We start from the raw sequence: 20,098 nt of genomic DNA, 5'->3' as shown, positions 1-20,098 counted from the left end.
AGAAGTGGAGCAGCCAGGACTCAAACTGGTGCCCATATGGGATGCCGGCAATGCAGGCAGCAGCTTTACCTGTTATGCCACAGCATTGGCCCCAGCTTTAATTCTTAAATACAAGTGAATATTATATGAAAATATATGCTGAATTATTTGTGAAGAATTCATTTAAAGCTATTTTAAGTATGGTTTCATTTATAAGACATTACTCAAGAAATTGGTTATTATGCTTACTATCTAATCTGGTAGTACAGGTATTCTTAAGAATTTGCAAGTACTTTAGATTTTCAAAACTGAATAAGAGAAAACTATAATTATCTTCCAATTCCTTTTGTGCAATAAATACTCTGAAACTGACAAACTATTTCATGATTAATATAAGATTTATTTCAGCAAGAATATTTATAGTGGTCATTGCCAGACTTTAATATGAGATGTTAAATGTCCGATCCAATTTTCCTTCCCGGATAAGTTTTCCTTTCTTATCCTGTATAAGACATTGAACAAAATAAACAAAACAAAAAAGACATTAAAAACAATGCATTCAGGCACAACCCATAGTACAATTCTAAAAACACAATAAACCACTCCAAGTTTAATTGTAGCCTTACACTCAGAGATATGAGTAGAAAGTAGTAATAGGAAACGCAAAAGAGACAATAACAAAATGCTCCTATTCAAAACAATCTTACCCACATTGTTGTAGCTTTATCTGATCGGCAGTTAACTTATCAGGTAATCAAAATATGTGAGCTCTAACAAGAGTGGATAGGAGAGAGGTAAAGGGGGATCTCCAGTCTAGAATGTTGCCTGGGGGCTGCAGCCAAGGGGTCTAGACCAGAAGTGATCTGATGCAGAAGACAAGCTTGGCTTTTTATAACCAAACATCCAGATCTCTGACAGCAGTGATCCCAGCTCAGGCCACCTTTGCTTCTCTTTGTTAGACTGTGTATTAACATTTAATTTACAAATGTGACCAGCTTAAGTAGAATTTATGCACATATGGAACATTTATGTATTCTGTTAATATATGAGCCATTAAACCCAGTATCATCTCTTTTTAAAACAAATGAACTTAGAAAACTAAATTAAAAGTTTACAAAGAATCAGAATAGAAAAAGCTTAGTTTCTGCACATTTAATGAGAAAAAAATAGCTTTTTAAAGTTACTTTGGAATTCCTTTGCTTAATAATCACAGCATAATTTCCTTATGCCATTTAAAACACACCAGGAAAACTTATGAGCTACATTCAAGTCTTAAACATTTAAACTGACCATTTAATTACTTTATATTCTACAGCGGTCATTAAACTGGTAGGACCAGAGGCTACCATGATTTTTCGAAAGTACATTTCTGTACCAGCTGAAACCATAAAGCAGTCAGATCAAGCTTAAAATGGGAACTGTCTATTTTAACTCTGGCTGGAAAGGAATAAAAAGGAAGGGCGGGAGGGGCACTGCAGGCAGTCGTCAAGAGAAAGTGCTGCAGCCAGCACCTTCCCAGGGAGCCTGTCACACAAACGGGAAGCACTCACCCCAACACTTACCCTGTCCGTTTTGAAAACATAGTACCAGAAAAACAGGGGCCCGATTCCAAGCAGAGCTCCTAAGAGTGAGTTCTTGGGAGTGGGTCTGAAATTGGGATAGATATTTGCTGATCTTGCGTATGTCCAACGAATTAAGGCAGGATCTTCCTGAAATTATAATAGAAAGTTACAGAACTTGAGGGCCGTGTCGAGAAACAAATTCATCAGGACTTTTGGGAAGGAACACCGGAGATGCCCTTTGTTCTCTCCACAGTCAAGGGTAAACCCTAAATATTCATCAACAGCCTCAGAGAAGTTCTATCATTTCTAGTATTTTCTGAATAACTGCTGTTTCTGTTCAAATCCTACCCAGAATTTAAGACCCTTATGTCACCCTTCAGCTTTCTACTTATTTAAGAATCTTAATCTTTTTCAACTATCAGAGAAGCTACTTCTTCTTTATCGTTGTCATCCGTTCTCAGGACTGCTTTTTCTTCACTGACTTTTGGTAAGCCTGTCCATCAGATCCACTCAGCACTCCTGGTGAAGTCAAGCAGATCTCCTATGCTCTAGGAAGCTTTGTATTCTGTTTCCAGGACTTTTTCTAATGTTCTCCCTACACTGCTCTTTAATGGTTACAAATATGCTGTAAGAAGGTAAAAAGAAGGCATAGGTTAACTCTGCACTAAGGAAGTTTTTTAAGCTGACTTGGCTGATATTTTTTAAGCAAGACAGTACATTTGGGGGCCAGTGTTGTGGCACAGGGAGTTACACACTGCCTACATTGCTGGCCTCCGACATCTGGAGCACCAGTTTGAATCCCAGCTGCTCCGCTTCTGATCCAGCTCCCTGCTAATGAGTCTGGAAAGCAGCAGAAGACGATCCAGGTCCTTGGGCCCCTGCCACCCATGTGAGAGACCTAGATGGAGTTCCTGGCTCCTGGCTTCAGCTGGATCCTACTCTGGCCATTGTAGCCATTTGGGGAGTGAACCAGCAAATCCAAGATCATTCTTTCTCTGTCTCTTCCTCTCTCTATGTCACTCTGTCCTTCAAGTAAATGTTTTTAAAAATTGGTACATTTTACACCGTTAAAACGTTTTGGAAAGGTCAAAGTTGTTGTTAAAGAAAATCAGATCTTAGTTAAGAAAACGCAATTGTATATTTTAATATATTTATACTAGAGTAACTACCTAAGAATAGCAAATCCACCCCCAAACACATAATTAAAGTTAATTAGCTAAATCCTCAAATGGTTTCACAAAATTATTCTCTCCAATTAACTGAGAGATAAAAATATGAAAGTAAAATCAGTGTTAAGACTTTAATAAATGACGTGAACAGTCAAGGTGCTAACAGACACCAATAAGTCACGCTTGGTAAGATGAAAATAATTTAACTGGGTCTACGATAGTCACATTTCAAGCCAAATTGAAGTACAGCAATTCGCCCTTGACCATCAGCTGGAGCCCAGAGGTAAAGAAACCTTTTATAGTGGAAATGCTCCCCTTCCGTTCAGTCAGATGAAAGCGTGTGGGCCTTCACTGCTGGACACCAGTGCGGATACTGCTGCTTTAAAAGACTACTAACGTTATCCTATCACAGTAAAATGAAAGCAAGCATCACGGTGTTTTGCAGCCCTGTTTTTATTATGCCTGTACTGCAGACAAAACAGGAAAGAGGGTAAAGACACAAGAGGCAGGTTCAAGGGGATGCCTGAGTTCCGTATCTGGAAACATAGCTACATTTATTCTTTTATCTGTCCCTTCTGCTATGATATATTTCAATGACTGTCCAATGGCAGACTTCTCAGTCTGCCCGTCACCTGCCAGATCTGTTTTTCAAAAACCAAACATTTCATTCTGCAAATTACCAAGAGGCCCATGACCAAGGTTCATTGAGCCCAGCACTCTAATTGAGAGAGAGGCTGCAGAAGACCCACACGACACCACCACAGCCAGTGGCTGGCAGAACTGGACATGATGGGACTTTCCTTGACATTTCTTCACCTGACTTGGCTTCCCTCCTAACTCTCCGGCCATTCACTCTTGGTTTCTTCTTTTCTCTACAACAGTGAACTGCAGGTCTTGCTCACCTTTCCTATCTACATTCAGTCCCTAGACAGTGCTATCTGGTCATATGACTTCAACTATCTACCTACAGCTCACAACTCCAAAATTACACTTCTCGTCCTCGACCTCTTCCTGAACTCCAGATCTAACATCCAGCCACCTGCTAATACTGACGTACTAACAGTCACCTCAAATGTCACAAATCCCAAACTGATTTCCCAGTACCCCACCCCACCTCCATACCTGCCCCACTCACGTTCTTCTGCACCTTGGTGAAAGGCGACTTCATTCTTCCAACTGCTCAGGTCAAAAACCTCGAAGTCACCCAGAACCCCTCTTTCTCTCACAAACCACATCTCATCTGCCAGCAAACCTGGTTGGCTCTACTTTAGTGCACACCCAAAACTGACCACGTCTCACCACCTCCAGTGCCACCACCTGGTTGCCACCATCAAATTAGAAATGATTGCCTCCTAGTGGGTCTCCCCACCCCTGCCTTTGCTTCCCCATAGCCATTCTCAACTAAGCAGCAGGAGAGACTGTTGAAGTCCAAGTGCAGATTATATGAGTCCCTACTTTGTGAAAGTCCTAACCATGACCCGGAAGGCCTGCCGTGATCTAGTCTCAGGCGCCTCTATGACCTCATCTCTGTCCATACCTTCTCCATATTAGCTACAGTGCTCTCTTCAGTATGTTTTTTAATTACCCAGCATCCTCCTGCCCAAAGGGCCTTTGCACGTGCTGTTGCTTCTGAGTAGAATTCTACCTTCCTAGAGTAAGTGGCTAGCTCCCTCACCTTCCTCCTCTCAGCTCCTTGGTCAGGTGTCACCTCCCCTGGGCCTATCTACAATCACATCCGCTCACCCTCCCTGCTACACACACACACGGAGATCTGCCAGTCACCTGCCAGATCTGTTTTCCCCTCTTATTTTTTCATCTCACTTATCACTTACATGTTAAATGACAGACTGTTATCACTTGTCTCCTCAGCTGGAAGGGAAGCCCCATGAGGACAGGGAATTTGTTCTCCATCGTGACCTCAGCATAAAAGATTCTTAGCAATGATTGCACTAACTAATCAATGAAACATATTGATTAATAACTGATTACATCATGTATTCATTTAATTAACAGAGCCACCAAAGAGGCGAGTATCATTACTCCTATTTTCTATATATTAGAACAACTGAAACTGCCCTGGGTCACAGTATCAGAAAATACATCTGGGGTTTAAATCTCAGGTCCGTGTGATCAGAGCCTTACTCTACTTTTTTACTTTTTTCTTATTTTCTAGATTTTACCATCGAGCACATCAACCCCAACAATGTGGGCACATATATATTATAAATGTGTCTGTGTGTATCTTCCCAAGTAAACAGGTTCTGGCTGGAGACAGTACAGCCAACCAGTGAAAAGCAGATGCTGTAGGTTCCACAGAGAGGAGCTCAAATTCTGCTCTATCACTCGCTAAGGGGATAGCTGCGAGTCCCCTTCCTATGCCGGCTTCTCATCCGTAAGACTGGGATGATAACGCAGCTGAATTCTCTGGAGAGTGGTGATATTTGGGGAAAATAATGCTCAGATTATTAACAGTGCAGCACTGTTCCTGGAACACTGTAACTTTCCTTCAATCCTCACACTTCCGACAGTTCCTAGAGAATCCCAATGCAAGTGCTGGGAAGTCTTTTTTAGAAAACATATATGGCGTATTCAGACAGCTCTGTACAGAAAACTACCTAAAAGCACATTTGTTAAAGAATACAAGCTACCAGTTTCCAGGGTCTATGTCTGGGGCTTTGAATGTAACATTATCTCATTTCACCCCACAGTTCCACGAAGAATGCACATCACTTCCATACTGGTATCAGCACACTACGATTTACAGGGGTCAGGTAAAGTGCCCAAAGCTGTACAGTCTGCCAAAATGTGGTGCCTTGGGGTCTGACTCCAAAGCCTAAAGCTTCAAACAACTGCAGGCTCATTAAAAGACATGGGCTGAAGCATCACTGTATCACCACCAGGAGAGAGCAGGAGTCCTCCCAACTCTGAACTGAAAGAGGCTTTTTCAACGCTAAAGATAAACAGATACAAGCACTGAGTGAACACGTGTACAGCCAGGCCCTGTGCAGGGCCAATCGCGTGCCTTATTTCTGCAGCCTTAGGAAGTCCTATACAACGCTCATTTTCCAGACAGGAAAATCGAGTCTTAGTAGGGTTGAATAACTTCTTCAAGGTCACCCAGGGGAATGAAGGGATCAAGCCAGGAATCAAACCTGCCCCATTTGCACTGTAGCCAAGGTCAAAGGGCTAGTGCGCTGGCCGCCGTCGGGGCCAGGAAGCGGGCCGGCGTCTGGGATGTTGCTGGGGGACGGTGGCCGCCCCCGGGCTGGTCCCCCCAGCCAGTCCGGGATCCGGGCCCCCGCGATTCCCGCCCGGCAGGCCCCCCACTCACAATGAGCCCTCGGCGGCTGGGGTCGTTGTACTGAAGCAGGTACTCCCGTTTAAGCCGGGATCTTATAGCCAACCGCTCGGCTTGCGCCTGCCGGGTTTCCGGAGAAATGTCGTATTCGGCTGGATCGAGAGTACTCGGAAGAGTGGCCAGGCGCGACGGCTTATACTTTGGGAACGACATCTTGGCTACCGGAGCACAACTGCGCCTGCGCAGCTCTGGCCCCGCCCCCTTCCCTTTGACCTTCAGCCGCAGGAAGTGCGCCTGCGCGTTAGCGGGCGGTGGAGAATGGCATTTAATCTGGCTGGGTTTCTTTCCCCGACCTTCCTGGACACTTCAGTTCGCGACACCTGATTTGCGCGTGCGCAGTCGGCCTTCCTCGCCTCCACTAACCCTCCGAACTGTCACTGCTGCTGCTTCCTAGCAGCCTTGGCGCTACCGATGGAACCAGTGCTGCCTATGTGAAGTTGAGCTGTGTGGGACTGGTGATGGAGTCAGAAGTCCTGCTTTCCGGGGTGGGTTCATCCAAGCTATGTGACCTTGGGCAGTCACTTAAAATCATTCTGTAAGGCTAGCAAATTTGTTGTGAGGCTCAAGCTAATGAATAGGCACCAAAATGCTGTGCAAAGCGTAATTCTCTATCCAAGAAAAAGAGAATTTGCTTTTCCTTGCGTTACCATATTAGGTCCGTACAACCTAAGTCAACAATGAACATTTTTCATAGGCGTGAAATGTTTAATAATAGAATGATATTATAATAAAAGTGTTGCCTGACTATAGCAGGTGAGGGAGAAAAATGAGCTATTGAATAAAGCTCATAAAGAAACAACACCTGAGTTAAAATGCGTAACCTTCTTACCTAACATGCTTATGCTCTTCAGGCGCTAAGGATGGAAAACAGGCGCAGGTGTGTGAAACAGCAGTTACGTCACTGCTTGGGACAGGGACATCCTAAACCAGAGTGCCTGGGTTTGAGTCCTGCCTCCTCCACTTCTGATTCAGCTTCTGATCCCATGCACCCTGGAAGGCAGCAGATGTTGGCTCAAGTGCTTGCGTACCTGCCATGCTTGTGAATCCTGGGCTCCTGGCTTCAGCCTGGTCCAGCCCCCAGCTATTTCAGGCATTTGGAAAGTGAGCCAGAGGATGAAAGATCTCTCTCTCTCTCTCTCCTCTGCCTTGCAAATGAAATTTTGCAAGAACGAAAACCATTGTTACAGATATGAAAATATAGGGGCATTGTAAAAGGTGAGTTGGAGAGAAAACCGAGGTAACAGAATTGATCCCTTCCCCATATGTACGGTCCTTCCTTCTTCCCTTCCACTACCACCAAGGGAAAAAAAAAAACAAAAACAACTTCAAGTTACACAGCAGGGCCTTTGGGTAGCAATCAGATAGCCCTCGGAAGAAACACCATTAGCAGTATTTCCATGACCCGGGCCAGGGAAGCCAGATGACAGGAGCCGCGGCTCTGCTGAAATGTCGGGACGTGGAGGTATGCTGGGAAGTGGTTGCTAGGCAGAGGAAGGACCTGGGAAGTGCTGGCACTTGACGTGATGAGGAGCAGCACTGCTGTCAAATTTATTCAACATTTTTAATGCTGTTTTAAAATATTTATTAAGCACCCACCGCGTGAAGCATACTGCACGCTAGTCAGTCAATCTTCTAGGCTCCGTGGGAGAAACCCGGAAGAAACAGAGGATGAGCTGTTTTGTCTTTCAGGAGCGGACAGAACAGAAAGAACAGAGGAAGTGTGCTGATATCTGATGGTAAAGTAGTTTAATGTCCAAATGAATCCGGAGCAAAATGGACTCATCAGCAGGCAGGCTGGGAGAATGCAGAAACCAGAAATTTGAGACAAATCACTGGAGCTCCATTTTCAAGCATATAAAGAATGGAAGTTCCAATTCACTCAGAGGTGTTTTGAAATATTAAGAAAACACAGCAGTGTGAAAAGCAGCAGCTGATTATAAATTCTAAAGACTCCATAAAGTTGCAAAAACCTTTTGTTTATAGGTTAGATACTAATCTAGGAAGAACATGTAGAAAGAATAAAAAAGACACTTTTTTTTAAGATTTATTTATTTTACTTGAAAGTCAGAATTACACAGAGAAAGGAGAGGCAGAGAGAGAGAGAGGTCTTCCATCTGCTGGTTCACTCCCCAGTTGGCCACAACAGCTGGAGCTGTGCTGATCCGAAGCCAGGAGCCAGGAGCTTCTTCAGGGTCCCCCATGCAGGAGCGGGGGCCCAAGGACTTGGGGGCCATCTTCCACTGCTTTCCCAGGCCATAGCAGAGAGCTGAATGGGAAGTGGAGCAGCTGGGACTTGAACCGGCACCCATATGGGATGCTGGTACTACAGGCGGCAGCTTTACCCTCTACACCACAGTGTGGGCCCCAAAGAGACACATTTCTTTTAAGGTAAATATTTAGGTGAGTTAAAGTGATTCTTCTTATACTTGCCTGGTTGTCATAAGATTGCTGAGGATGGTTGTCAAATATATGGAGGTTTAAAACTCCTCATTTCTGTTCTACTCTTGGGGACTCAAAATGATATGACAGGGAAAACTAGAAGTCTTATGTTTTTTCCAGTTTCCTGGTGGGACCAGGGGGAAGTTTCTTAAAATAATGCATGTTTGACCTCTCTCTCTCTTTCTCTCTCTCTGTAACTCTGAATTTCAAATAAATAAGTAAATCTTTGGAAGTCAGAGTTACAGAGAAAAAGACGGAGAGACAGAGACAAAGAAAGAGATTTTCCTTTTACTGGTTTACTCCATAGATGGCCACAGTGGCCTGGTCTGGGCCAGGCCTGAGCCAGGAGCCAGGAGCTTCTTCCAGTTTTCCCAGGTGGGTGCAGGGTTCCAAGCACTTGGGCCATCTTCTGCTGCTTTCCCAGGTGCATTAGCAGGGAACTGGATCAGAAGTGGAGCAGCCGGGACTTGAACTGGTGCCCATATGGGATATTGGCACAGCAGGCAACAGCTTTACACACTACACCACAGCACCGGCCCCTTTACTTCTAATATTGTATATTTCTTGCTTGTTTTCTCCTTCATCAGTCCTGCTAGAGGATTGTCTAGCTTGTCTATGAAGACATGTAACCCTTTCTTAAAAACAAGTAGCAACTACCTCTAGAGCAGTTTTAGGTTCACAGCAAAATTAAGAAGGTGCAAAGATTTTCCATACACCACCTGCCCCAACACATATATAGTCTCGCCTTATCAAAAATCCTCCACCAGAAAGGTACATTTGCTACAACTGGTGAGTCTACATCCACATACCATTATCACCCATAGTTCACTTTAGGGGTCACTCTTAAACATTCTGTGTGTTTGGACAGGTGTTTAATGATACATGTATATTCGTCATTATTATAGCGTGTAGTATGTTTTCACTCCCCTACACATCCTCCGTGATTTGCCTATTCCACCTTCTTCCCCACTCCCCACCCCCAGCTGCCAGTTCCCTCCCAGCTTCTGGTAACCACTGATCTCTTCACTGTCTCGCTAGCGTTCCCTTTCCCAGAATGTCAGTAGTTGGAATCATACAGTATTCAGTCGTTTCAGATTGTCTTCTTTCACTTAGTAATGGTACTGAAGTTTCCTCCTTGTCTTTTCACGGCACGATGGTTCATTTCTTTTTCGTGTTGAATAGTATTTCATTGCCTGGATATATCACAGTTTATTTATCCAGTCACCCAAAGAGAGACATCTTGGTTGCATCCAAGTTTTGGCAGTTATAAATAAACATGCACACACGGATTTTTGTGTGGACATAAACCTTCAGTTCCTCTGGGTAAATACCAAGGATCTCAACTGCTGGCAGTTTAGTTTAGTAAGGGCATGTTTAGTTTCATAGAAAACTGCCAAACTGTCTTCCAAAGTGCCTATACCATTGTGGATTCCTACTGTTACCAAAAGCTCTGTCCCCGTTCCAGTGCCGAATCAACTAACAAGGACAAGGTTTGAGGGTCAAGGAAGGAGAAAGTTTCACCCATCAGTAGATGAGGAATCAGAAGATTCACGTCTCAAGAACTACCAGCCTACTTGGTGAGGACAGTCTGGGGTTTGTAAGGCAAGAGGAACAGCAAGTGTTCAGTTGGCTGCAATGCCAGTCAGCCTGGTGCTCGACTTCCCACAGATCGATGCTTAGTCCTTGAGAAGGCCTGCGAGTGAGGAGATTAATCCTGTCTCAACTGGGTGGCTCTGCTCTGGCTGCCTGTTAAGAGAGGTCAAGATAGGATTAAAGCATTCTTAGAGCATGGCAAAGAAAAAAAAAAACTACAGGCTATGTGCTTCAGGTACAGGAAGGAGGGAGATTGAAAATAAAATTTAAAAAAAAAAAAAGAAGAAAGCTAACGATTTAGCCTTGCAGCAAAACACAACATAGTGCTTTGTAAAAGCAGCATGAAAAACATCATTTGGCTAGAAGTAGTGACAGTGAAGCTGTACACTGGGGACTTGCCCGTTTGCATTTAATTATGGCAAGAACCAACTCCTGCAACTTTTATGTCATCTTATACCTGGTTACACTATCAACAATAAGTGAGCATTCCTACTGCTCCATGTTCTTGCCAGTGTTTGGTGGTGTCAGTATGCCGGGTTTTGACAATTCCAACAGATGAGTAGGGGTAGCTCATTGTTATTTTAATTTGCATTTCCCTGTTGACCTCTGACATGGAGCATCTTTCATGTGCTTATTTGACATCTGTGTATCTTCTTTGGTGAGCTATTTGTTAACATCTTTGGCTCATTTAGTAATAGGGTTGCTTGTTTTCTTATTGTTGAGTTTTATGCATTCTTTGTATATTTTATGAGTCCTTTCTCAGATGTGCCTTTTGTAAATATTTTCTCCTCATTTTGGTTTGTCTTATTCTCCAGATATTGTCTTTTACAGAGCAGAAGTTTTTAATTTTAATGAAATACAGCTAATCAATGATTTTTTCATGGATCATGTCTTTGTTGTTGTATATAAAAAGGCATCATCATCCCCAACGTCATTTCTGTTTCCCCCTATTTCTCTTCCAGCACTTGAATAATTATGGGGGGGTAATTTTTTTATTTATTCTCATTTTATTTGAAGGCCGGGAGAGAAAGATCTTCCATCTGCTGATTCAGTCCCCAAATGCCCACAACAGCCACAGCTGGACCAGGGCAAAGTGAGGAGCCAGGAAATCCTTCTGGGTCTCCCACATAACTGACAGGGACCCAGTGCTTGAGCCATTATCTGCTGCCCTCAGGTTGCAGATGGATCCAGGAAGTTGGATCGGAAGCAAAGGAGCTGGGCTCGAACCCAGGCACTCTGATAGGGGATGCAAACACCTCAAGGGACATCTTAACCACTGTGCTAAATGCCCCCCCCATTTTGTGTTTTAAATTTAGATCTATGATTCATTTTGAGTTCATTTTTGTGGAAGGTCTATATTTAGATTTATGTTTTTGTGTGTGGAAGTCCAGTTGTTTCATCACCATTTGTTGAAAATACTATCTTTGCACCATTGTGTTGTTTTTGCTTCTTTGTCAAAGAGTAATTGACCAAATTTATGTAGATCTAATTCTGGGCTCTCTATTTCATTGATTTATTTACCTAGCCTTTTACTACACCACATTGTTCTACTGATTAATGTAACTTTATAGAAAGCCTTGAAGTTGGGTCGTATCCGTCCTCCAACTTTACTCTTCCTCAAAATTATGTTTGTATTCTGAGTTTTTTTTCTCACAATATAAATTTTAGAATCAGATTGTTGATATCTACAGAATGAGTTGTTGAGAGTTTCATTGCAATTCCTTTTTATTGTGTTAATCAACTGTAATCAATAGTTTCTTCTTATTTCTTTCATTTTTCTTCAGTTTATTCTAATATCTCTTTTTAGCTTCCTAAGCTGAATGCTGTCTCATTCTCTTTTATTTTTACATTTTAAAATATATATACATGTAAATCTGTACATTTAGCTATACCACATGTATTTTAAATTATTTATTTTGAGAGGCAGAGAGACAGACAGGCATACAAAAATCTCCCACCTCATGGTTTATTCCCCAAATGTCCATGATGTCTGGGGCTGGGCCAGCCTCGTGTTGGGAGCTAGGAACACCAGGTCTCCCACACGGGTGTCAGGGACTCAGGACTTGAGCCATCACCTGCTACTTCCCAAGTGCACATTAGCAGAAATCTGACATCAGGAGCAGAGCTACAACTTCAATGCAGACACCCCAATGTAGGATGTGGGCATCCCAAGCAGTGCCTTAACTCTAGGCCAACTGCCCATGCCTCCAGCAGTTTTTATTAGTTTTACCATCACATAGTTCTGAGTATGTCACGATTTACATTATATTCTTTTTCTTTAAATCACATATATTTAATCCTTCAATCACATGTTATTTAGAAATGCAATTTTGAACCTCCAAAAGATGTTTGGTTTGGTTCTTTTCTTTTTTCTTTTGCAAGGAGATTTATCTTGTGTGGACCTCATCTTTTCATTCTAACCCTTTAAATCTGGGTCTAGAGGTCAGAAACAGAAGTCTGAGAGATTGTGTTTAATGTTTATTTACTTATTTTTATTTATTTGAAAGTCACATCAACAACAGGGGAGGGGGCGGTCAAGAGATAGCTTCCATCCTCTGGTTCATCTCCGAATACCTGCAACTTCCAGTCCTGGGCCAGGCTGAAACCAGGAACATAAAACTCCATCCAGGTCTCCCATGTGGGTAGCAGAGACCCACCTGCCATCATCTGCTCTCTCCTAGGTTGCATTAGCAGGAAGCTGGATGGGAATCAAAGGAATCGGGACAGGAACTGGCACTCCAATATGGACTGCCAGCATTGCAAGTGGTGGCTTAACTCACTCTGACACAACATCTGCCCTCTATCTTTTCACTGTTAATTTCTAATTTAATTGCGTTGTTTTTAGAGATCTTTGCCTTTATGATATTAACCCTTTGAAATTTGTAGAAACTCTGTTTAGGTCTTCATATGTAATCAAGTTTGGTTTGGTTTGGCTTTTTTTTTAACAGCCATTTTACTGAAATTCAACATACAGATAGAAAAATGCATAAATTGTATGCTCATATTCTGTTCAATTACAGAGGAACATACCCTGGTAGTAACACATAGTCAATTTTTAAAATAATTTCATGTTTGCTTAAAAAGCATGTGTATTCTCTATTCACTGAGTTCAAGGTGAGATCCAGCTTGTTAATGTGTGGTTTGTATCTCTCCCAGCCTTACTCATTTTGTCTACCTGATCTATTTCCAATATGAAGATGCATTATAATATCCCAGGGCCATTGCAGTTTATTTTTTCCCTGAACAAGATTACACAGGGTGAATTGAAGGTGATAGGGAAATACTTAATACACATGCTTCTATGAACCGGCTTTATCATAAAGACAAAAGTAACACAAGCATAATGGTTTGTTCATGCCATCGGTTCAGTATGCTGTATACAAATCAACCAAGGGAGAGAAAAAGATTTCTGCTTGAAATATACAGCACACTTAGAAACATATCCATCAGGTAGAGATATCCAAAAGCTTATGAATATTACATTCTGCATTTCTCTTCTTCACAGTCTTTTCATCCGAGTGTAGGCATATATCTGTTCTTATTACAAAGTCACTTACATAAGCACATATTTGAACTTGAAAGGAACCATAAGTTTCCTACAACGTGTAAGGTGACATTTTCTTGCAGGTTGTCAATTTTACATAAAAGAGGGTTAATCCTCTTAGCTGAGGCTATGTCATTGCTTTCCTCTTTGTGATAAAACTATTTCCCTATCATCATCTTTGGCTTGAGAGGAACAGTAGTCTCCTGGTTGGTTTTCTTACATATATCTGCTCAGCCAGAGTGACCTGCTTAAATATACATGATTCTATCACGCCTAATTAAACTCTTAAATGACACACAACTCCAGTGTGGTCTGCTTCCTGCCTTTTCAGCTGGCCCTAATCCCAGCTCCAGCCCCACTGGCCTCTCTCAGTTCCTTCTTCCCCAGGGCCAATGCGCCTATCACCACTCTGCCTTACACATTACACTCCAGGCTATACTCCCAGTCATCCTTCAGAACTCAATTCTGTATCACCTTGACTACCCAACAAGGTCAAATCCCTCCAGCGCTCTGTGGCTGGTTGAAATCAAATGTCCATCAAGGTCCACTAGAAATCTTTCCCTAACACCTCAAGTAGAGGTGATTCCTCCTCTTACCTAAAGGTGAATCCTATTTCTTCCTGTTCTGCTTGGTATTACAGGTGATGCGTGCTTGTTTTTGCTCTCTTTCTTACTGGACATACTCTCCAGGAACTTGGGAAGTACGACAGGCCCTAAGGTTGGTTGGATGATGGGAAGCTTTTCATATTTCTTTTTGTCAGTTTTTGTTAAAGACTCTTCAGGAAAGCTACTGAACTTCATGTCTCTAAGTGGCAGATATCCAATATGTCAATCTCGAGTCAGCCAGAAGACACCACTCTGTCTCCCCGGCCAAGGAACTCTGTAGACTGGGTGGGGCATGTGAAAACTCACCCACGAAACTGTTGACTCAAAGGTTATGCAGAGAAGTTCTCTAACCAGTTAAGAGCTGTAGTTGAAATGATTGCCTGGGTTGACTCTACTTTCGGAAATGCAGCACAAGCCAGGCCCCTGAAAGACTGGCAGGTCGAGTCTGGGTCTTGAGCCTTGTGAGATATGCCAAGGAGATGGGTAACTGAAAATGCTGACATATGAATTTAACCTGCTGAGGTCCAGAGACAGACCCATTGCTGGAGATCTGTAATCTGCTCTCACTGGCATGAGCGTCCTGAGCCCAGACCTCAATGTCTCCTGGTCATCTTGACCAAGCAAAAGGGATTGAGACCCAGTGATAGGTTTGCTTCATGTGTATGTGGCTAACTGAGGGCAGCTAACATTTAATTTACCACCACTTACTCGGATTCTATACCAAATTACACTTAAATTTTGGATGTGAAACTACATTTCTCACAACTTTTATTCCTATAAGCATCTTCATTACCCTGAATTAAACAAGGATAAGAAGTAAAATGAAGTTCTTTGAAGATTTTTAAAACATTTTCCCCATATTAAAGTCATGAATTCATTACAGCCAAATTTAAAAATGTAATGAAATACTTTAAAAATCCATATATACATTACCTAAGACAATCGCATGACATTTTGATATTTTTTCTTCCAATTTTTTTCCATGTAGATGTTTTAGGAAATTATAATCATGCCATATATATGTGATGTATGTATGAGAAAAAGCAGAATACAGTATATATGAATATGCGAATATGTATATACACTATATTATATATAATACACATGTACATGTACATGAAGGTACATGTGTATATATATAATGTATGTACATTATTTTATGTACCTTCATGGTACATGTGTATATATACTGTATTTGGTTTTTTCACTTGGGTTCTAAAAGGAAGCACTTTTCAGGGTTGGTGCTATGGCGTAGTGGGTAAAACCACTGCATGCAGTGCCAGCATCCCATATGGGCGCTGGTTCATGTCTTGGCTGCTCCACTTCGGATCCAGCTCTCTGCTATGGCCTGGGACAGCAGCAGAAGATGTCCCAAGTCCTTGGGCCCCTGCACTCACATGGGAGACCTGGAAGAAGCTCCTGGCTCCTGGCTTCGGATCGGCACAGCTCCAGCCATTGTGGCCATGTGGGGAGTGAACCAGTGGATGGAAGACCTCTTTCTCTCTGCCTCTCCTTCTCTCTCTGTGTAACTCTGACTTTCAAATAAATAAATAAATCTTAAAAAAAAAAAAGCAGCAGCATTTTTCTGGAGTCATTATTGTGGATGTTGATATCCATGGTATTATGGACGAATAATAGTCCAACAAGAAGACATAATCATAATTTACTAAACTGTCTCCTTCACGTGACCTTGAAGTATAAATGAGAACTTGAAGAGGGAAACACTGCTTTTGCTGACATTTTACGTTTCCTTAGTGAGTTACGTGCTTTTTCACAGTTCAGTTTATCTTTGTTTCTCACCCAGTTGGCTCTAGTAGTACTGGGCCCACTCCAGCCTCCCTGGCAGCCCCTGCCAATCCCTTGAGGCTCTGGGATAAACAGGCGCTGTGCCTCCTTGACAGTCCTCAACTGGCCTCTTAGTTCGTGCCACTGTCGCTGCCCAGGGGCACATGCTCTTAATTTCTCTTGGTTTAAGCTTGTCCTAATCGAGTCCAATTCCCAGAGAGTCAATTCATTAGAGTCAGTTAACAAAGCCATTTCTCAGAACCGTAGGCTGACCTCAGGTCAACTGCGAGGAGCTGGGGTGAAGACTGTGGATTGTGCCAGACCCTGGGGTGAGATACAGTAACTTCAAACCCAGACCCTTTTCCCAATGCCTCTGCAATTTATCACCCTACGGCTTTTAGGCAAAAGACTTGATCTCTAAAGCCTCAGTTTCTCCATCTATGAAATGGGTCCCTAGACAGAGTTTTGGAAGTGAAATGTGATCATAATGCAAAATACCTCATGTCAGACCCTCTTGGTAGGGGCATAGCAGAGATTCTGTTAGATGCTTTCTCTTGCTCTAGAGAGAAGTGGCAAGAATCAAACAGGGACCAAGCATCCTGACGTTTGAATCCTGATTTCTTCTCTATTTTAAAATCCAGCTCCCAGGGCAGGTGCTAGCCCTAGCGGTTATGACAGCACTTAGGATGGCCACATCCCATATCAGAGTGCTGGAGTTCAAGTCCCAGCTCAGATTCCTGCTAATGTGCATCCTGGGAGGCAGCAGGTGATGGCTCAAGTATTTGGATCCCACATGAGAGACCGGGAATGCATTCCCTGTTCCCAACTTCTGCTCCAACCCAGCTCCAGACTTCGCAGGCATTTGGGGAGTGGACCAACAGGTGAGAGCTCTCTCTCTTTCTCAATGTGTGTGTGTGTGTGTGTGTCCGCTTGCCTGTGTGTGTCTGCCTCTCAAATAAAAAATAAATAAGTAAATACTTTTTTAAAAATAGAGAACAGAAATAAAATCCACCTCCTGTCACTCTATATCGTCAAAGAATCAACCCCTTTTTCTGTTAGATATTCTAAATATAAAACCTGACCAAAGTTTTAAAACCAATTATGTGGTTGTTTTTTCACAGGTATTAAAGACAATTAGATAAGATTTCCTCCCAGGAGCTCTTTTAAAATATCAAATAACTTCTATTTTTCATTACAGGAATTTTCAAACACACAAAAACGGGAAATAATGTGATGAACTCCATGCATTAATTCCCCAGCTTTTACAACCTTAAATGTTTTGCCTAAATATCTATCCTCCTTTATATACCTCATTATATTTTTTGCTGGATTATTTGAATGCAATCCTGACAGTATTTTATTTTATGTATTAAATACTTCGTTGTGTATTTCTAACAGTTTAAGAGCATTTTTTCCTACATAACCACTAGGGTGTCATCACCCAAAACAAAAGTATCAATGATCTCAGGAGCATTTAAAAATAGGATTCTGGAAACAGCAAGCCAGGGGAATGAGTAATACAGCGTTTCAAGCTCTTCGCTAAGAGGTTTGGGAAAATGCTCTCAGCAAGGGAGGCACTTTCGCTTTTGCAAATGACGTCATGGAGTCAGATGTCATTTCTTCCTTGTCTGGAGTGGGATTGACTTTCTTGCCCCCAGTGTGTTCCCTAGTCTGGTTTAAGGCATCAGCATCCACTCAGAGGCTTCTTACCCCTGACTCTTCTCATCCTTGCCGAGTCTGACTTCCCTCCCTTCTCTCTTACCATTCCATGGAACCAGTTCTTCTGTTTATTGTGGCAAGAGCATTTAAACAAGACCTACCCTCGAGTAGATTTCTAAGTGTACACTATATTAAATGTTGACTCTTGCTTGGCTGAAACTTAATGCTCATTGTTAGGAACCCCATTTCCCCCTCTGCTGGCCCCCAGGCAGCCACACTTCTGTGCTTCGGTGACTTTGACTATTTTAGATACCCTGCATAAATGGAGTTATGCAACATTTGTCTATGACTGGCCCACTTCGCTTAGCTTAATGTCCTCAAGGTTCGTCCATGTTATGTTGCAGAATGTCCTTCTATTTTAAGACTGGAGAGTATTCCCTTATAGAGGATACCTCAAAAAGTGCAAGGAGAAAGGAATTAAAGGATAATGTGCATTTTCCATAAACTTTCTGAAGTCCCCTCATAGGTATATAGCACAATTTCCTGTTCCCCTCATGTGTTGGTGGCTATTTGAGTTGTTTTCATATCTTGCTATTGTGACTAGTGCTACAGTGAACATGGGTGTGCTATTATCACTTTGAGAAACCGATTTCAGGTTTTGGAAAAATACCTAGAAGTGGAATTGCTAGATTATGTGGTAGTTCTATTTCTAATTTGTTGAGGCACTGCCCTACTGCTTCCTGTTTGCACCACTTCCCACTCCCACCAACAGTGGGTGAGGCTTCCGATTTCCTCCACGTCATCCCTAGTACTTACTCTCTTTTTTGTTTTTGTTTTTGTTTTTGTTTTTGTTTTTATTTTCTCATAACCATCCCGGCAGGTGTGAGTGAGATGGTATCTCATTGTAGTTTCAATTTGCATTTTCCTGATGATTCGTGATGTTGAGCATTTTTTTCTTGTAAACTATTGGCCATATGTATATGTCTTCTTCAGAGTTATGTCCATTCAAGGTCTGGGACTATGTTTTTATTGACGTTTCGTTTTGTTTTGCTTTGCTATTGAGTCGTAGGAGTTCCTCGCCATCTTAAATCTCAGGTGACTATTCCTCATATGCACCCCATCCTCTACATTCCCGCTTCTGCTCCCTTTGTCCGGCCTCCATTACTTATTTCTGCACTGAGGTGTTGAGTGGATTCTATTTGGGTTTCCCCAGAAACAGAGCCTGACATAAGGACTTGACTATAAATAGTTTGAGAAGTGATTCAGAAAACCCCGGGAGTTGAGTCAGGGGATGAGACAGTGAAGTTAAAGAGGGCAGTACAGGGTGTGAAGCCAACGCACTTATTTCTCCAGCACACTGGAGTGCCATCCCGCTGGGAAATGTGGGAGACAACATGGAGTCATCTCCGTGGACAGGCAAGGGGCTTGGGGTGTTTAATCATCAGCTCGCCACCCGTTGTTGTTGAGGGCTGTTGTCACAGAAATGAGCTTCCTGGATCTTCTTGCCTCTGCTGTGTCCAAGCACAGGGGGCAGATAGTCTTTAGTATGGAGTAGTGAATACTTAGAGGACACAGGTCGGGCACTGACACTACCCCCTGCTTTGCCTCTCCTCTCCCTCTCCCCACACAGAGGCCATGGATAACTTTCCAAGTTCAAATCTGGTTCTGACACTCTCCTAGTCGGTGAAAAGTGCTTGCAGATGACGCTGAAACTGGCCTTGCATATTTCTCCTGCTGGAGGTGACTGTCTTGAGGGACCAAGCTATCTGATTTGTGCAGAGTATCTTTTCAGTAACTACCCAGGAATTAAATGGACACCTGGCTTTTTCATAACCTAAAAATCCCGTTGTTTAAGAGCAGATTGAGAGGGGGAAGGGACAAGCAAACCACGACGCTGGTGAGGAGCTCGCTGGTGCAGTCTGCTCCCTCTCAGCAGTTCTGCAGAGTCCTTGCCACCAGCACAGTGCCTCTTGCGGAGCTTCTGCCACTGCACCAAAGCGCCTCGTGGCAACACTCTGTTCTTTAGGCAGACACATTATCTGGGAATCTCAATGTGATTTACAAGCTTACATAACTTCTCAAATGAGTCAGCATGCTCATCAAGAAGGCAGCATGGTGTAGTGGAGAAAACAGGGCGTTTGGTGCCAGATAGAACAAGTTCAATTCCTGCACCTGCCGCTTCCTGTGTGTTTGGACAAGCTATTCCACCTCTCCCAGCCTGCTTCTTCCTCTAACAAAAGGGGATAAGAGTATAGTACCTACCCGGGAGAAATATTCCAAGGATTCAGTGAGGCAAAATCAGGGTGCTTTTCCCTCCCACATCCTGACTTAACACATCCAGCAGCAAGTTCTTGAGCCTCACTGACCTGCAGTGAGTAGCACACACTGATTTATCTTGTCTGCTT

At 42.8% G+C, this 20,098-nt stretch overlaps 1 protein-coding gene and 1 long non-coding RNA gene across 2 annotated transcripts; one reads left to right on the top strand and one right to left on the bottom strand.

Annotated features, from left to right (window-relative positions):
* Positions 1–358: 358 nt before the first annotated feature.
* Positions 359–6,255, bottom strand: NDUFB4 (NADH:ubiquinone oxidoreductase subunit B4). Its single transcript, XM_002716651.6, has 3 exons — positions 6,042–6,255; positions 1,542–1,688; positions 359–481 (listed from the first exon to the last, which is right to left on the bottom strand). Exons 1-3 carry the CDS (start codon positions 6,219–6,221, stop codon positions 419–421), a joined length of 390 nt encoding a protein of 129 aa, XP_002716697.3. The 5' UTR covers positions 6,222–6,255; the 3' UTR covers positions 359–418.
* Positions 6,256–6,383: 128 nt separating this feature from the next.
* Positions 6,384–17,425, top strand: LOC127493976 (uncharacterized). Its single transcript, XR_016233130.1, has 3 exons — positions 6,384–6,553; positions 16,676–16,915; positions 17,233–17,425. It is a non-coding gene; the product is annotated as an uncharacterized LOC127493976 (long non-coding RNA).
* The last annotated feature ends 2,673 nt before the right edge of the window (positions 17,426–20,098 follow it).

This window comes from Oryctolagus cuniculus, chromosome 4, assembly GCF_051225735.1.
Source record: "Oryctolagus cuniculus isolate XC-2025 breed Fujian yellow rabbit chromosome 4, ASM5122573v1, whole genome shotgun sequence".
Classification (NCBI taxonomy): Eukaryota; Metazoa; Chordata; class Mammalia; order Lagomorpha; family Leporidae; genus Oryctolagus; species Oryctolagus cuniculus.
This window is presented reverse-complemented; position numbering and strand designations above follow the sequence as displayed.